The following is a 17,096-nucleotide window of genomic DNA, read 5'->3' as shown; positions in this document are numbered from 1 at the left end:
AGCAGCATAATCAAGGACGAATCGCTGAAGCAAAGCCGAAGAGACAGACATCAGGCAAAGCCGTGGTAGTCGGGGATTCCATCGTGAGAGGTATAGACAAGCGTTTCTGCGGCAACAGGCGGGATTCAAGGATAGTGTGTTGCCTCCCTGGTGCCAAGATCCAAGAAGTCACGGACCGATTGCAGAGCATCCTCAAGGGTGAAGGTGAGCAGCCGGAAGTGGTAGTGCATGTTGGCACAGATGACATTGGGAAGAAGAGGAAAGAGATTCTGCAGCGTGACTTCAGAGAGCTCAGAAGAAGGCTGAAAAGCAGGTCCTCCAGGGTGGTTATCTCCGGTTTGCTTCCAGTTCCTTGTGGTGGTGAGGGCAGGAACAGGGAGATAGGGGATCTGAATGTGTGGCTGTGGAGCTGGTGCAGGGGCCAGGGATTTAGATTCTTATACCACTGGGATCTGTTTTGGGGTAAGGGTGAATTGTACAAAAGGGACGGTTTGCACCTTAACAGGCGGGGGACCAGCATTCTGGTAGGCAGGTTTGCCATTGCCACACAAGTGGGTTTAAATAGTGGGGGGAAGACAAATTGGAAATACAAGGATGGAGTTAAAGGGAAAGACACCAGAATTAATGGGGCAGGAAGCTCACAAAGGGATAAGATAGTATGGCCAAGTGAAATAGGAATCAATGTGAAATGTGAGTAATGGATTAAAAGTATTATATATGACTGCACAAAGTATAAGAAGTAAACTGGATGAGCTTGAGGCTCAGTTAGAGATTGGTAGATATGACATGGTGAGGATTACAGAGACATGGCTGCAGGAGGATTGGGACTGGGAATTGAATATTCAGGGTTATACGTCCCATCGAAAGGACAGGCAGGTGGGTAGAGGAGGTGAGGTATCTCTGTTGGTGAGGGATGAAATTCAGTCCCTTGCGAGGGGTGACATAGGGACTGATGATGTAGAGTCGGTGTGGATAGAATTGAGGAATTGGAAAGGTGAGAAGACACTAATGGGAGTAATCTACAAACCCCCAAACAATAGCCTGGATGTAGGGTGCAAGTTGCAGCAGGAGTTAAAATTGGCATGTAACAAAGGTAAAATCCACTGTGGTTTTGGGAGATTTCAATATGCAGGTGGACTGGAAAAATCAGGTTGATTCTGGACCCCAAGAAAGGGAATTTGTAGAGTGCCTCCGAGATGGATTCTTAGAGCAGCTTGTACTGGAGCCTACCAGAGAGAAGGCAATTCTGGATTTAGTGTTGTCCAATGAACCAGATTTAATAAGGGAACTCAAGGTAAAGGAACCACTAGGAGATAGTGACCATAATATGATGTTTTAATCTGCAATTTGAGAGGGTGAAGGTTAATTCAGAAGTGTCAGTGTCGCAATTGAACAAAGGGGACTATGAAGGCATGAGAGAGGAGCTGGCCAAGGTCGACTGGAAAAGGATCCTAGCGGGATTGACAGTGGAACAGCAATGGCAGGAATTTCTGGGCATAATCCAGAAGATGCAGGATCATTTCATTCCAAAAAGGAAGAAAGATGCTAAGAGGCAACCGTGGCTGACAAGGGAAGTTAGGGATGGAATAAAACTAAAAGATAAGGTGTATAACATAGCAAAAAGCAGTGGGAAGCCAGAGGATTGGGAAACTTTCAAAGGACAAGAGAAGGTAACAAAAATGGCAATACGGGGTGAAAAGATGAGGTACGAGGGTAAACTGGCCAAGAATATAAAGAAGGATAGTAAAAGCTTCTTTAGGTATGTTAAGAGAAAAAGATTAGTAAAGACAAATGTGGGTCCCTTGAAGGCAGAAACAGGTGATATTATTATGGGGAACAAAGAAATGGCAGAAGAGTTGAACACGTACTTTGGTTCTGTCTTCACTAAGGAAGACACAAATAATCTCCTAGATGTACGAGAGGAAAGAGGATCTAGGGTGACAGAGGAACTGAAATAAATTTTCATTGGGCGAGAAATAGTTTTGGGTAGACTGATGGAACTGAAGGCTGATAAATCCCCAGGGCCTGATGGTCTGCATCCCAGGGTACTCAAGGGGGTAGCTATAGAAATCGTGGATGCATTGGTGATCATTTTCCAATGTTCTATAGACTCAGGATCACTTCTTGTGGATTGGATGGTAGCTAATGTTATCCCACTTTTCAAGAAAGGAGCGAACGAGAAAACGGAATTATAGACCAGTTAGCCCGACATCAGTGGTGGGGAAGATACTGGAGACAATTATTATACAAGTAATAACGGCACATTTGGAAAGCAGTAAAAGGATTGGTCCAAGTCAGCATGGATTTATGAAGGGGAAATCCTGCTTGACTACTGTTCCAGAATTTTTTGAGGATGTGACGAGTAAAATGGATGAAGGGGAGCCAGTGGATGTAGTGTATCTGGACTTTCAGAAAGCCTTTGATAAAGTCCCACACAGGAGATTAGTGGGCAAAATTAGAGCATATGGTATTGGGGGTAGTGTATTGACATGGATAGAGAATTGGTTGGCAGACAGGAAACAAAGAGTAGGGATTAACGGGTCCCTTTCAGAATGGCAGTCAGTGGTGAGTGGAGTGCCTCAAGGCTCGGTGCTGGGGCTGCATCTATTTACAATATATATTAATGATTTAGATGATGGGATTAAAAGTAACACTTGCAAATTTGCAGATGACACAAAGCTGGGTGGCAGTGTGAACTGCGAAGAGGATGCAAGGGGGTTGCAGGGTGACTTGGACAGGTTGAGTGAGTGGGCAGATGCATGGCAGATGCAGTATAATGTAGATAAATGTGAGGTTATCCACTTTGGCAGCAAGAACAAGGAGGCAGATTATTATCAGATTAGTGTCAGATTAGGAAAAAGGGAAGTGCAACGAGACCTGGGTGTTCTTGTACACCAGTCACTGAAAGTAAACATGCAGGTACAACAGGCAGTGAAGAAAGTAATGGCATGTTGGCCTTCATAACAAGAGGATTTGGGTATAGGAGTAAAGAGGCCCTTCTGCAGTTGTACAAGGCCCTGGTCTTCTTCTTGTGTATGTCGTGCACAGGCTAAAGTTGTAGGACAACTTGTTCTATTTTATCCTATTTGATTCTGCACGCCAGGTTGATTGCATTCGTCGAAACAGGGCGGACCACGTGAAGGTTGTAATCTCCCACCCCAGGGTCCTGGTGAGACCACACCTGGAGTATTGTATGCAGTTTTGGTCTCCTAATTTGAGGAAGGTCATCCTTGCTATTGAGACCGTGCAGCGTAGGTTCACGAGGTTAATACCCGTGATGGCGGGACTGCCATATGAGGAAAGATTGGAAAGAGCGGGCTTGTATTCGCTGGAATTTAGCAGGATGAGAGGTGATCTTATAGAAACGTATAAAATTGTAAAAGGACTGGAAAGGCTAGATGCAGGAAAAATGTTCCGAATGATGGGAGAGTCCAGAACCAGGGACCTCGTAGGCCCCTCTCGGTCATGACTGACCATGGGGATGCATCCTAGCTGTTGGCTTCTTGCTCCAAACCTCGGCTGGAGCAGCGTCACTTGTGGCTGAAGAGACCAATGCGGGAGTGACAGTCTCTGTGGCAAAGGTCACATTTGTGTGTGGTCTCTGGTTTGTTGAAGTTGCTGCGATCCTTTTTGCGTGCCCGCTTGTCTGCCGCTGCATTCAAGTTTCTCTTCCCCCGTTTCGAGATGTTGGTTCAGGCGACTGTGCACCACTGACTGATTTTGATAGTGTGAATGCTAATCACCAATTGAATGTGAATCTGGCTAGTTATTCTCCACAAAGATTTCTCAATGCGTCTAGCAAAGATCAGAACATGCCTGCCACGAGGTGCACTAACTGTAACTATTTCCACCCCAGGGGGTGCCAATTTTGCGTAGCCCATGGGAAAGTATGTCATAATTGCAAGAAACTCAACCACTTTGCTAATCGTTGTTGATCCAGTGGAAGTACAGCTTCAAGGACGAAGCTGCACCTGATTCAACAAGACCCGTCTGATTCTGATTCCCATGAACAAGACGAATCTTCCCACGGGAACGACCCTGATAACACAGACACGGAGTCTACCGTACTTTCCCTAAACCTGCACACCCCAGGCAAAGTGACTGATCCTGCAGTGACCATGATAATCAATAACAAACCCTTGATCGCCAAAGTTGATACCGGCGCCAGGGTAAACGTCATGTCACTCAAAGTGTTCAACAAGATAAGAACCACTGAGCTCATGAAAAAAAACTCCATTCTACATGCTTACGGAGGAGAAATTCTTCACCCACCGGGTAAAGCTGACTTCAAATATACCATCACTGAACAGACCAAGAACTTACTATTTTACATCGTTCAGCCAAGTTCTGAAACCCTGCTAGGCATCAATGCGTGCCATGACCTGGGTCTGGTCTATTTCGGGCGTGCTGTCCACAAATTCCATTTGACAGAGGAACCAACTAAATAGATGCTATCTAACTACAAAGGTTTGTTTGACAACAAACTCGGTAAACTACCCACAACATATAAGATAATTGTTGACCATACGGTCACCCTGATCGTTCGTTCCCTCACCGCGTCCCACATGGTATGTGTAAGCAAATACACGATGAACTGAAGCGTATGGTCTCTATTGGAGTTCTTGTCGAAGTCAGCGAACCCTCTGACTGGGTCTCCACCATGGTTATCACCACATAGAAAGATAAAAAGGAGTAAAGGGCCTGTCCAACGAGCATGCGACTGCATGCGGCAAGCGCGACCAAACCGGAAGCGGGGGCCGCGCGGAGGTCGAGTGATCCCCGTACAAGGTCTGTCCCACCAGCATGCGACTGTATGCGGCGTGCGCGACCAAACCGGAAGTGGGGGCCGCGCGGAGGTCGAGTGATCCCGTACGAGTTGACGTGAAGTTCGAGCGAAGTCCGCAGGAAGTTCGCGCGGACGTATGGTGTCAAGACGCTGCGTACGGCGTCGAGACGCTGTGCACGCCCGTCGAGGCGGTGCGTACGGGCTCAATGTGGCTGCGGGCCGGCAGACCGTTGCCGTGCGGAATTTTTGGACAGTGTCAGTTTTTCGGAGCCCCGCGCGATGTCGGGACCAGCCCCGCGCAATTCCATACGGCTCCGGCGATTGAAGTGGGACCGGCCCCGCGAGGCCATACGGCTCAAGCGACCACGTTAGGTTGCGCTTGCCGCATGCAGTCGCATGCTCGTGGGACAGGCCCTTTACGCATCTACATCAATCCTAAAGATTTGAACACAGCAATCAAAAGCCAACACTGCCCATTGAGGACAACCGAAGACGTAGCGGCACAAATCGGTAACGCAACGGTGTTCTCAGTTCTGGATGCCAAAAACTCTTTCTGGCAAATCCCATTAGACCGTGCTTCCTCGGCGTTAACAACCTTCGCCATCCCGTTCGGCCGTTACCGATTCCTAAGAATGCCCTTCAGCATCAACTCTGCTAGTGAAGTCTTCCAGCATGCAATGGAACAACTGTTTGCAGAATTTCCTTGTGCCATCATTGTTGACGACATCCTAGTTTATGGCCGCGATGCAACCGAGCATGATGCCAACCTACGCAAGGTGCTGGACCATGCCAGAGACATTAATTTGAAACTAAACCCTCTGAAATGCAAGTTCAGAGTTCCCGGTCACCTACGTAGGTCAGGTGTTCACCAGTAATGGGCTAAAACCTGATCCGCTGAAGACTGCAGCAATCAACGAGCTGCCAGTACCAACTGACGTCACCAGCCTACAACGATTTCTAGGCATGGTCAACGACCTGGGGAAATTCATCCCCAATCTCAGCGAATTGTCAGCCCCTCTACGTCAACTAACCCACAAGGACAACACCTGGTCCTGGTACCCAAACCACCAGTGAGCCTTCAAAACTTTAAAACTCCAGCTCGCCAGTGCACCCACCCTGTCTTACTTCAATATCAACCTGCCAGTCACAATTACCTGCGATGCATCCCAGTATGGATAACGCACAGCATGCCTGCAGACCTCTTTCAATGGCGATGTCATGCCAGTATCCTACGCTTCACGCACCCTAACGGATACTGAGCAGCGCTATGCTCAGATAGAGAAGGAACTGCTTGCCGTAGTTTTTGCCTGCTCTAAATTCAAAGACATTATCTTCGGCAAAACTTTTACGGTAGAGACTGATCACCAGCCATTAGTCACCATCCTGAGCAAACCGATCCATGCAGCCCCAGCAAGAATTCAACGCATGATGATGCAGCTACAACGGTTTGATTTTCGCATTGTCTACAAAAAAGGTAAAGACATGCACATCGCAGACACCATATCTCGAACACCACGCGGCACCAGCAAACAACACCCATTTGAACAAGACAAATTCTCTGTTCTGAAAGTCTCGTTCGTTCCAACTGACCGCTTGCGCCGCCTCGCCGAACACATCGCTGCAGACAAAACCTCCCAGCTGCTTACTTCAATCATCAAAGGCGGGTGGCCAAACAAATAGTCCAACACTCCTTCTGAACTGCGACCCTACTTCCTGGTACGTGACGAACTTGTACTACAGGGCGGAGTGATAGTAAAGGGTCACAAAACGGTCATCCCCCCCTTCTTTGCGAAACGAGTACTACGAGGAGATCCACGGTGGCCACCCAGGCGTGGAAGCCACCCTACAGCGTGCAAAAGAAATGATCTATTGGCCCGGAATGACCAAGTACATTTGGTTAAAAACAGAATCATGCGCGATCTGTAACAGACAGGCACCACACCCGCAAAAACAACCTCTGCTGTCCCAACCTGCTCCCTCCTTACCATGGTCGTCCGTGGCTGCCGATATATTTGACTGGCACGGGAAGCACTATCTCGTGTTGGTGAACTCGTACTCGAATTGGTTTGAAATTGACTTTCTGCCAACCATCTCCTCAGAAATAGTAATCCAGAAACTCTGACACCACTCTGCTGTACATGGCATTCCAGCCCACCTTCAGAATGACAACGGGACACACTTCACCAGCCAAAAGTTTAAAGACTTTGCCAAATGGTGGAACTTTCAACATGTCACCAGCAGCCCAGAATACCCACAGTCCAACGGACTTGTCGAGCGCGCTGTTCAGAACGCCAAACAACTCATGGAGCGCTCCTATCTGGCAAAATCAGATGTCTACCTGGACCTGCAGAGCCTGAGAAATACTGCGAGAGACAATGTTTTAGGCTCTCCAGCCCAGCGCCTGATGTCCCGCCGGACACGACCTCCACTGCCCGTGACACTGGATCACTTAAAGCCCAAAGTTTTCAGCCCTGCTGTAGTTCAAAAGCGCGTGCAATCCAATCGAGCCGCGCAGAGACGTGCTTATGATAAAACCAGCAAACCACTTAAGCCACTAATCCAAGGCCAAGTGGTCCGACTACAGACTGACATAGGACATACCAAACTGGGTTTCATCCACGGCCCGCAAAGGAACCACGTTCCTACCTGGTCGATGTCGGTGGTACTATCTACAGACGCACCCGTCAACACCTCCTTCCAGTGAAGGAACGACGCCCGCCGCTCCAGGGTCTTGACGCACCTCCACTCAACTTTAAAGTGATCGCTGTTCCAGCCGTTCCAGCACCTGCAGCTGCTACTCCCTGACACTCCCCGCGTCGGTCTGTTCCCCCTTCCCTTTTGTTCACCGGTGCCCCCACGAAGGTTAATGAGGCCGCTCCTTACCATACGAGGACCGTGCGGGTTAGCAAGCCACCTGTTAGATATGGCGAGTATGTTTAATCCCATTATTAATAGATGTGGCAATTTGCATTTAACAATTTATTTACTCAATGTAGTGATAACGCTTATCTACTTTTCATTTATAGAAGAAGAGATGTAGATTGGCTATTGCATGTTGGTCAATTAGAATGCTTAGTAATTATAACCCCGCCTAATTATAACATTGATAGAGTAAGATCCTGCCCACTGTCTACCAGTTAGAGTAGCAGTGTGAACATTTGATGACCTGCTTAGTAGTTGATGACCTGAACAATAAAGATGCTTGTGCTTCAACCTGTGTGAGTTTGAGCTCTTTACACTCTCCACCTCGTGCGGTCAGCTGCAAGGCTCTCCCAGGACTCCATATCGATGTTGAGCGCCTTCATATCTCTCTTACAGACATGCTTGTAACGTAGCTGGGGACGGCCGATGGTTCTCCTCCCAGATATCAGCTCTCCATAGAGGATGTCTTTTGGAATACGGCCATCCCCCATGCGGTGGCCATGGCCCAGCCACCGCAGTCTGCGCTGCCTGAGTAGAGTGTACATACTGGGAAGGCCAGCGCGACAGGATCTCGACGTTGGACACTCTGTCTTGCCAGGATATGCCCAGGATACGGCGGATGCTTCTCAGGTGGAAGGTGTTGAGTCTTCTCTCCTGCCTGGCATATGTAGTCCATGTCTCACTGCCATATAGCAGCGTGCTGATGACACAGGCGTTGTAGACTGCTATCTTTGTCTTCACTGTCAGCTTTGGGTTGGTCCACACTCGAGTTGTGAGGCGAGCGAGAATTGTAGCTGCCTTCCCGATCCTCTTATCAATCTGTGTCCAAGGAGAGGTTGGCGGTGATGGTAGAGCCGAGGTACGTGAACTGATGGATGGCATCAAGTTCGTAGTCGATGGTGATGATAGACTGCGCCTCTGTATCCTGCCCCGACATTTGTCTTCTTCAGGCTGATGGTCAGCCCTAAGTCCTTGCATGCCCGATAGAAGCGGTCCATCAGTGAATATAGTTCCTGCTGGGTGTGGGACATAACTGCGGCGTCGTCGGCAAACAACATGTCTCTGATGAGAGCTTCACGTACTTTTGTCTTTGCTCTGAGGTGGGTGAGGTTGAAGAGCCTGCCATCTGATCTAGTACGCAGGTAGATCCCCTCTGTTGCAGTGCCAAAGGCATGTTTCAGGAGCAGAGCGAAGAAAATCCCAAAGAGTGTGGGAGCGAGGATGCAGCCTTGTTTGACGTCACTGCGGATGTCGAAGGGCTCAGAGAAGCTGCCATTGAACTGCAGTCCCCTTTGTGTTGATGTGGAAAGATTCTATCATGCTCTGCAGTTTTGGTGAGCAGCCGATATTTGGCAGAGCCTTAAAAAGACCATCTCTGTTGACGAGGTCGAACGCGTTGGTGAGGTCAATGAAAGCAACATACAGGAGCATCCGCTGTTCTCTGCACTTCTCCTGGAGCTGGCGAAGGGAGAAGACCATGTCAACTATTGACCTTCCAGCTCGGAAACCGCACTGTGACTCTGGGTAGACACGTTCTGCCAGCTTCTGCAGGAGGATCAAGATGACCCGAGCAAAGACCTTGCCGACGATGTTGAGGAGGGAGATGCCTCTGTAGTTGCAGTCGCTTCTCTCGCCCTGGTTTTTGTAGAGGGCAATGATCGTGGCATCCCTCATGTCCTGCGGTACAGCTCCTTCTTGGCCACAGTCTAAGAATAAAGGGGAGGCCATTTAAAACTGAGATGAGAAAAACCCTTTTCACCCAGAGTTCTGAATTTGCGGAATTCTATGCCACAGAAGGACATAGAGGCCATTTCATTGGATGGGTTTAAAAGAGAGTTAAATAGAGCTCTTGGGGCTAGTGGAATCAAGCGATATGGGGAGAAGGCAGGCACGGGTTACTGATTGTGGATGATCAGTCATGACCACAATAAATGGCGGTGCAGGCTCGAAGGGCCAAATGGCCTGCTGCACCTATTTTCTATGTTTTGATGTCGCACCCTGGCCACTCCCTCTTCTCCCATCAGGCAAAAGGTATAGAAGTGTGAATATGTATCCCAGCAGATTCATGGACAATTTCTTCCCAGCTTTTATCAGGCAATTGTATCATCCTACCACTAACCAGAGAGCAGTGCTGAACTATCTATCTCAGATGTCCCTTGACCGGACTTTGATGGCGTTACCTTGCACTAAATGTTATTCCCTTATCATGTATCTATACATTCTAAATGGATTGATTGTAATCATGTATTGTCTTTCTGCTGACTGGTTAGCACGCAATAAAAAGTGTGATAATAAACTACACTGAAGTAAGAATCTCATTTCTGTTTTACAGTGCAAATGACAATTAAACACTCCAGGCTTTGACTTGATTACATTTTAAAATAGTCATGGATGAAACATCCATCCCTATACTTCCTCCCTCATCTCTGTCCAGGGTCCCAGACAGTCCTTTCGTGTGAGTCAGAGGTTCACTTGCACCTCCTCCAACCTTATCTACTGTATCCTCCAGGTCTGGTCTGCTATAAAACGGCAAGACCAAGCACAGACTGGGCATTCGTTTCGCTGAACATCTTCGTTCAGACCTACGTAATCAGAATGAGACCAAAAGCAAATTGGAGGAATATTACCTCATAGTTGTGACTAGTGGTGTGCTGCAGGGATCTGTGCTGTGTCCTCTTGTTTTGGAAGAGAATGGAGGTGGCATGATTAGTAAATTTACAGATGACCCCAAAATTTATGGTGCAGTGAAGCGAAGAAGTCTGAAGAAGATTGGATATAACTTTGAAAAATGCAAAGTGATGCTTAAACCAAGGCAGAATATACACAATGAATGGCAGGGCCCTGGGAGAGTGTTGCAGAGAGACCTATGGGTACAAGTAAATACTCCCCTGAAAGTGACAACACAGTCCTTCACTGGCTGAGGCATTGAGTAGTAGAGTTGAGACATCATGTTATAGTTGGACAAAACATGGATTCGGCCGCATTTGGAGTTTGGGTAGTTATAGTTGCCATGATGTAGGAAGGACGTGATGAAGCTAGAGGGGCAACATCTCTGGCGAAGAGTCTCGACCCGAAACGTCACCTATTCCTTTTCTCCAAAGATGCTGCTTGTCCCGCTGAGTTACTCCAGCATTTTGTGTGTATCCCCGTTGATGACTGGTGCTGGGCTTTCGCCAGCACTGAGGGAGTTAACCGACACCCACTGGATAAGGCGAGAGGTGCAGCTGACGGTCCCCAGCCCGTCAGGGAACGGGTTCCTCAGGAGTTGGAGCAGAGTTGAACTGTAATTAGCGCTTCTTCTCTGCGCAGGCTGCAAGCCTGGGGCTGCCACTGCTCCAGACCAGTGTCTCATCATTCCAGTCACCCCGGACATCTCTGGCCGGCATGGACAGGGATGGGATACTCGGGAGGGGACGGGGACGGTCCAGTAGCAATTCAACAGTGCTTGCAGCGCTGGAGACCCCGGGTTTGATCCTGACTACAGATGAAATGCAGGTCTGTACACACGCAGCAGCTCAGCTGTCGAGAATGTCTCTCCCCATCTCCCACTCGCATCTGCCCCTCTCTTTTGCTGTTATACCCCGCTCTCCCGCTACCTGACACCCCCCTTCCTCAGATTAAATATATTTTGACATAAATTATGAATAAAGATAAGAAAATGTTTCAAAGTAATGTGTGAACAGCAGAACATGAAAGGAAGCTATTGAGTTGACAAGCCAGCGCTTCAATCGCTTTAAAAAAAAATCACAAATGGCTGACAAATCCCATGATTCCTTGCATTTTTCAGAATACCGAACTCTCTTATTCAGTGGTTCAGGCTAATTTATTGATTCCTCATGTCAAAATGACATTTTCTTCTAGCTGGCACCAAACACTGTAATTAAAAGCAAATTCACAATAAGGTTCTAGCCGAGTCAAAGATTAGTTGTAAACTTACTGTGAAATTTTAAACTGGATAGGGAAATTCTCATGATGTGATGTACATGGGCTAAGGTTTACAAAAAGTTCATTTTGCAAATATTTTAATAACACATGTTCTTTGTATTATATAATTAGAACATGACAAAATTCAGAAAAAACGAATAGCAATAAAATAACTATTGATTGACATAAACCTTAGTCTCTTTCGGTATTTATCCATGAGCAACAAATAATCTTCAGCTCCATTCTTCAGAACGGTGGAGTATTGACAACAAGACTGTACCTTAGATTGGAACATTTTGGGCCATAAAATCTATTTATTGAATAAATCACAGGGTCAAAATTTATATAGGCATTGCTAATTAACAATAATTAGTGTTAAGTGTTAGGATCTGTTGTATTTCTTCACATTAATGGAAAACAATATCCAATGCAACATTATTAGTTTACTTGAATCTTAGTTTTCCATGCAGTTTTCAGTAATAATTTTTAAACATTAATTCCATTATTCAAATTTTGTTTAATACTTGTTAAAGTTATAACTCTTAACAATAAGGACCATTCTGATAGCACAGAAGTTTAATACACAACAGAAAACTGTACATATACAGAACAGAAACAATAGTATTCACAGATGCAGATAAAACATGTATTCACATCTCTGTTTACAGAAACTGCTGACTAAATTCTGTCTCAAACACATTTACCATGGCCTAATGGAACTATTTGTATGAGCAAGCTGAATTCTATTGCAATCAAGTAATCTCCTATCCACATAATATCTCATCCACTTAATGCTTTTTATTCAGAACTCTCACCACAGTTATGCAGAAGGGCCATATAATTAATATAATGTCACGCCATACAATTTTAATCTAGGCTGTAAATTGCAACTATGCTTTATTGGGTTCCATATTGGGACATAATTGTGATTTAAAACAGATTGTAAGAAATGTGCAACTTGTTTAAAAAAAGTAAAATGCAGCAGTATTACATGGTTTATGTGCTCCCACCTAACCATGATATTAAATGCAAGTAACCAGTATGAAGTTTAAAAAAACATTAGCCACATATTGCCTTATGAAAATAGGCTTCTGATGAATGCAGGCCTCCTTTAAATGCAAATATCTTCCATTATTATGGCTTGCTTTATTGCCTGTTTTGACTAACACATAACATTGGCTGAATCTTTGGTTAACGCCACAACACAGGCTGTTTTACTGTTAACGCCAAGTGATAATTTGATCATCACATCTTACAGGCCACTTGCCCAGAATATAGCCACAATCTTAACAGTAAAAGCTCCCAATATACCCATATGATCATACATCCATCTGAGCTACAAATATATGATTAGAAGAAGCCTCATCTTTGCAGTTCACTTCATTAAAACCCCCTTGATTCTGCACAATTCAATCTGTCCCCGTTGTGAGAACTTTGATTGTTGGTACGTGTAAGCACCATCCATCATTCTCAATCTTCGGTGTCCCATTTTCACTTCAACTTAGCTCAAAGCCTGCTGCTGATTCAATTGCGTAAAGTAATTTACTCCTCATAAGACTTTCATCATAAAATTCTGGAAGTTTCAGAAGGTTCATGCAAGTACTGGCGGTTGGTAAACGCTCCAGATCTGTCCCTCCATTGTGTATACAAAAAGCTGGATATAATTCCTAAAAACAAATTGAGAATGGGGTTAGATTATTACTACAAATAATAATTTTGTTAATTCACAATTAATTACATTTAAAATCAAAATCAATTGTAAATTAGTTTCTTTGAGGAGGTCATGGAAAACTCTCAATAAGCATAATAATCTGAATATAAATTAAAGTTATAATTAGTTTTAAGTCGGAAACATCCTGACGTTCTTAGGATCATTAAAAGATACCAACATTAAAATACAAGATTTTTGAATGATAACATGTTCACTGTTCACCAAAATTGTACAGCAAGCAGCATTCTGGAGATTATTTTTCTACATAGATATCACATTTGTGAAAGTTGCTAATTTACAAGAATTCAATCCAGTCGTTTTTAGATAGTTGAAGCAGTGGAAGCTGGCAGCTTTATCTTTAAATTTGTTAAGGCAGGTTGAGGGAAACCATTGGATTGATTATAGTTATCGATTCTCAGATTCTGAACCCAAAACAAAAGCAAAATTACTCTCGATAACAGAATTGAAAATCATAAAATATTGGAAATGTTCAGTGTATGGAGTGAGGGAGCGAAGGAAATAATTTTAAAAGAAGTCAATAATCTTGCTTCAGAACTGGTAAACCATCAGTTGCAAACCAATATTCTCATCCCAACATAAATCTGGAAATGCTGGAAATGATTCTCGGGTTTTAGTTCACATCCGTGGATGAAAAGTGTAACAGCAATTCCAACTGCTCTTATTAATTCAGCAATGTTCATTTTTTTGCTCGTAAGTTTATTACTTTACGAATGGAAGCTTTCCTCATTGTATACTTGTTAGGTGCTTCCATGAGTTCAGTTCTTGGTTATCCTTCAAAGGCTTAAAGAAAAGCTGACCTGTTCGTTCTTCGGATAATGGGTATCTTTCACAGTGGCTTCCTTAATTGACTTTCGAGCTAGGTTTTGTAAGTATTAATTAATGAAGGCTTTCTAACAAAAATCTCACTGATTGTATTTATATAGAACATCTCAGAGAAATGTGAACGTTTTCTGAAAATTGTTCAAAATCACAGTATTAGGAGAAACAATGTGCACATCAGTTCTATTGCTCCTATCAGACAAACCTTCCAGAATTTCACCTCAGCACAAAATCTTCACATTGGATTGCTTGTGCAGTAAGCATCTGAAAGATGGGCTCAGCTAAATTATCTGATTCAGCTTAATTTACTTACTGGAGTTCCAGCTTTTGGTAAAGGAAAAATGACTTAAATAGAAATACAGTCGTTTTGGAGAACCATGAAGAACTTCCTCCTGATTAATAAGACACCAGAAAGTAGAAGCTTTGATGCTTTGTGATGATATTGATGTTTACAGAAAAGTCATGCCATTGTCAGCCAACTGCCTTTTGCAAAGTATTACATAATTGAATAAATCTTCACAAACCGATTTCTCCACATCTTTAACATACGTTAAACTGAAGACACCTTCGAATTCCAAGTACAGAGTATTACAAAAAATGTTTTCAAATTTAAGCCATCTTTGCTCTTATGTATCTAATCTTCAATTGATAGTTGAGAAGAGAAATGACAAATGACAATCACTTGGGCAGTATTGGTTAATATAATTAAACAAAAGTAGTGAATTACTTTACAATTTGTTTAAATTGAACCCTTAACCAAATACCATTTGTGGAAATGAGGAAAATGATGTCTCGACACATACCTTATCAGTTAGTTCATGGTTGCTGTAGCCTGAGCTTGGTTACAATCTCATCGTGATTACCCAGAAGAATGAGACCATATAATTGTCATTAATTCATCAAACTCACAAGAACCAGATGATTTGTAAATAATTTGAAATATTTCTAAAATATGTGATAAATATTTAATAAAGCTAGAGCATCAATTTGAGATGGTTATAAAATAAGATAGCACAAAAAATGTAAATCCAAATTTGAAAATGAATAATGTCCATAGGCACCATTATTAAGAGATATGGATTATATATAAGATCCTGCAACACCTCAGCCTTTAACATTTCAAGTTCCAGGAGCAGAATTAGGCCATTCGCCTCCATCAAGTCCACTCCACCCTTCATTCATGGCTGAGCTCTCTTTCCCTCCCAACTTTCTTGCCTTCTCCCCATAACGCCTGATACCCATAGGAATCCAGAATCTGTCAATCTCCGCCTTTAAAATATTAATTGACTTGGCCTCCAGTCTTCTGTGACAATGAATTCCACAGATTCACCACCCTCTGACTAATGACATTTCTCCTCATCTCCTTGCTAAAGGTATATCCTTTTATTACATGACTCCATCATAAATAGCATCATAATTCTTGTAAAAAAAAATCTCAACACCATTCAACAGTACAATCAGCCATTTGTCTGCCTCTTAACTTAGTTAACTCTCACAGCTTGCAAGATGCTTTATTCTGGAACATATGATTTTCTGAAAAAGATTTCCATCATCTTCTAAAATGGATTAGCATTGACAGTGCTATTTCTTTTCTAATGAATTTTTGGACATTTATTGCACTTAATTAAAGATAAGGCAGCATTAGTACAGGGCAAAGTCAAAGTGCAGCCTTTGAGCAGAATGCTTATCAAGCAATGAAATGACTGGTGAAAATAAATGCAAAGTACTAACAGCTAAAAATGGATGGCCTAGAAGCTTTATATGCTTGGCAGATTGTGTTCTGATTCACAACATATTACTCTGGGTGCTGCAGTCTCCCCTGTGCACGTATAAATCTGTCTACTGAAATTACACATCTTTCCAGCGGACCCGTGCATAGTCTGCTAATGCTACCTATTCATCTTGGGAAATACCTCTGTTAATTTGCTTTGGATTTCAGAACTGGTAAGAGATGCAAAATTACAGTGCCCTCCATAATGTTTGGGACAAAGACCTATCGTTTATTTATTTGCCTCTGTACTCCACAATTTGAGATTTGTAATAGAAAAAAAATCACATGTGGTTTAAGAGTACATTGGCAGATTTTAATAAAGGCCATTTTTATACATTTTGGTTTCACCCTGTAGAAATTACAGCAGTATTTCTACATAGCCCCCCATTTCAGAGCACCATAATGTTTGGGACACAGCAATGCCAGGTAAATGAAAGTAGTCATGTTTAGTATTTTGTTGCATATCCATTGCATGCAATGACTGCTTGAAGTCTGCGATTCATGGACATCACCAGTTGCTGGGTGTCTTCTCTGGAGATGCTTTGCCAGGCCTGTATTGCAGCCATCTTTACCTAATGCTTGGTTTGGGGGCTAGTCCCCTTCAGTTTTCTCTTCAGCATATAATAGGCATGCTCCATTGGATTCAGATCGGGTGATTGACTTGGCCACGCAAAAATAGACAATTTTTTAGCTTTAAAAAACTCCTTTGATGCTTTAGCAGTATGTTTGGGATCATTGTCTTGCTGTAGAATAACCCGCCGGCCAATGAGTTTTGAGGCATTTGTTTGACCTTGAGCAGATAGGATGTGTCTATACAATTCAGAATTCATTATGCTACTACCATCAGCAGTTGTGTCATCAATGACAATAAATGAGCCAGTACCTTCAGCAGCCATACATGCCCAGACCATAACACCCCCACCACCGTGTTAGACAGATGAAGTGGTATGCTTCTCTCTCCTCCCTACTTTGCTGTTGCCATCACTCTGATATAATTTAATCTTCGTCTCATCTGTCCACAAGACGTTTTTCCAGAACAGTGGTTACCCTTTTAAGTACTTCTTGGCAAACTGTAACCCGGCAATCCTATTTTTGCGACACACCAGTGGTTTGCATCTTGCAGTGTAGCCTCTGTATTTCTG

General features: G+C 43.9%; 1 protein-coding gene across 4 annotated transcripts in view; it reads right to left on the bottom strand.

Moving 5' to 3' along the window:
- Positions 1 to 11,926: 11,926 nt before the first annotated feature.
- Positions 11,927 to 17,096, bottom strand: part of ube3c (ubiquitin protein ligase E3C) — a 144,072-nt gene continuing 138,902 nt past the window's right edge. For all 4 annotated transcript variants that reach the window (XM_033044432.1, XM_033044458.1, XM_033044441.1 and 1 more), the window contains one exon: positions 11,927 to 13,299. In XM_033044432.1, the coding sequence (XP_032900323.1) occupies positions 13,129 to 13,299 (171 nt within the window). In that variant the 3' untranslated portion in view covers positions 11,927 to 13,128. The remainder of the gene's footprint in view (positions 13,300 to 17,096) is intronic.

Source organism: Amblyraja radiata, chromosome 2, assembly GCF_010909765.2.
Source record: "Amblyraja radiata isolate CabotCenter1 chromosome 2, sAmbRad1.1.pri, whole genome shotgun sequence".
NCBI classification, from domain to species: domain Eukaryota; kingdom Metazoa; phylum Chordata; class Chondrichthyes; order Rajiformes; family Rajidae; genus Amblyraja; species Amblyraja radiata.
The sequence above is the reverse complement of the archived record's forward strand: the minus strand, read 5'-3'. Positions and strand labels throughout refer to the sequence as shown.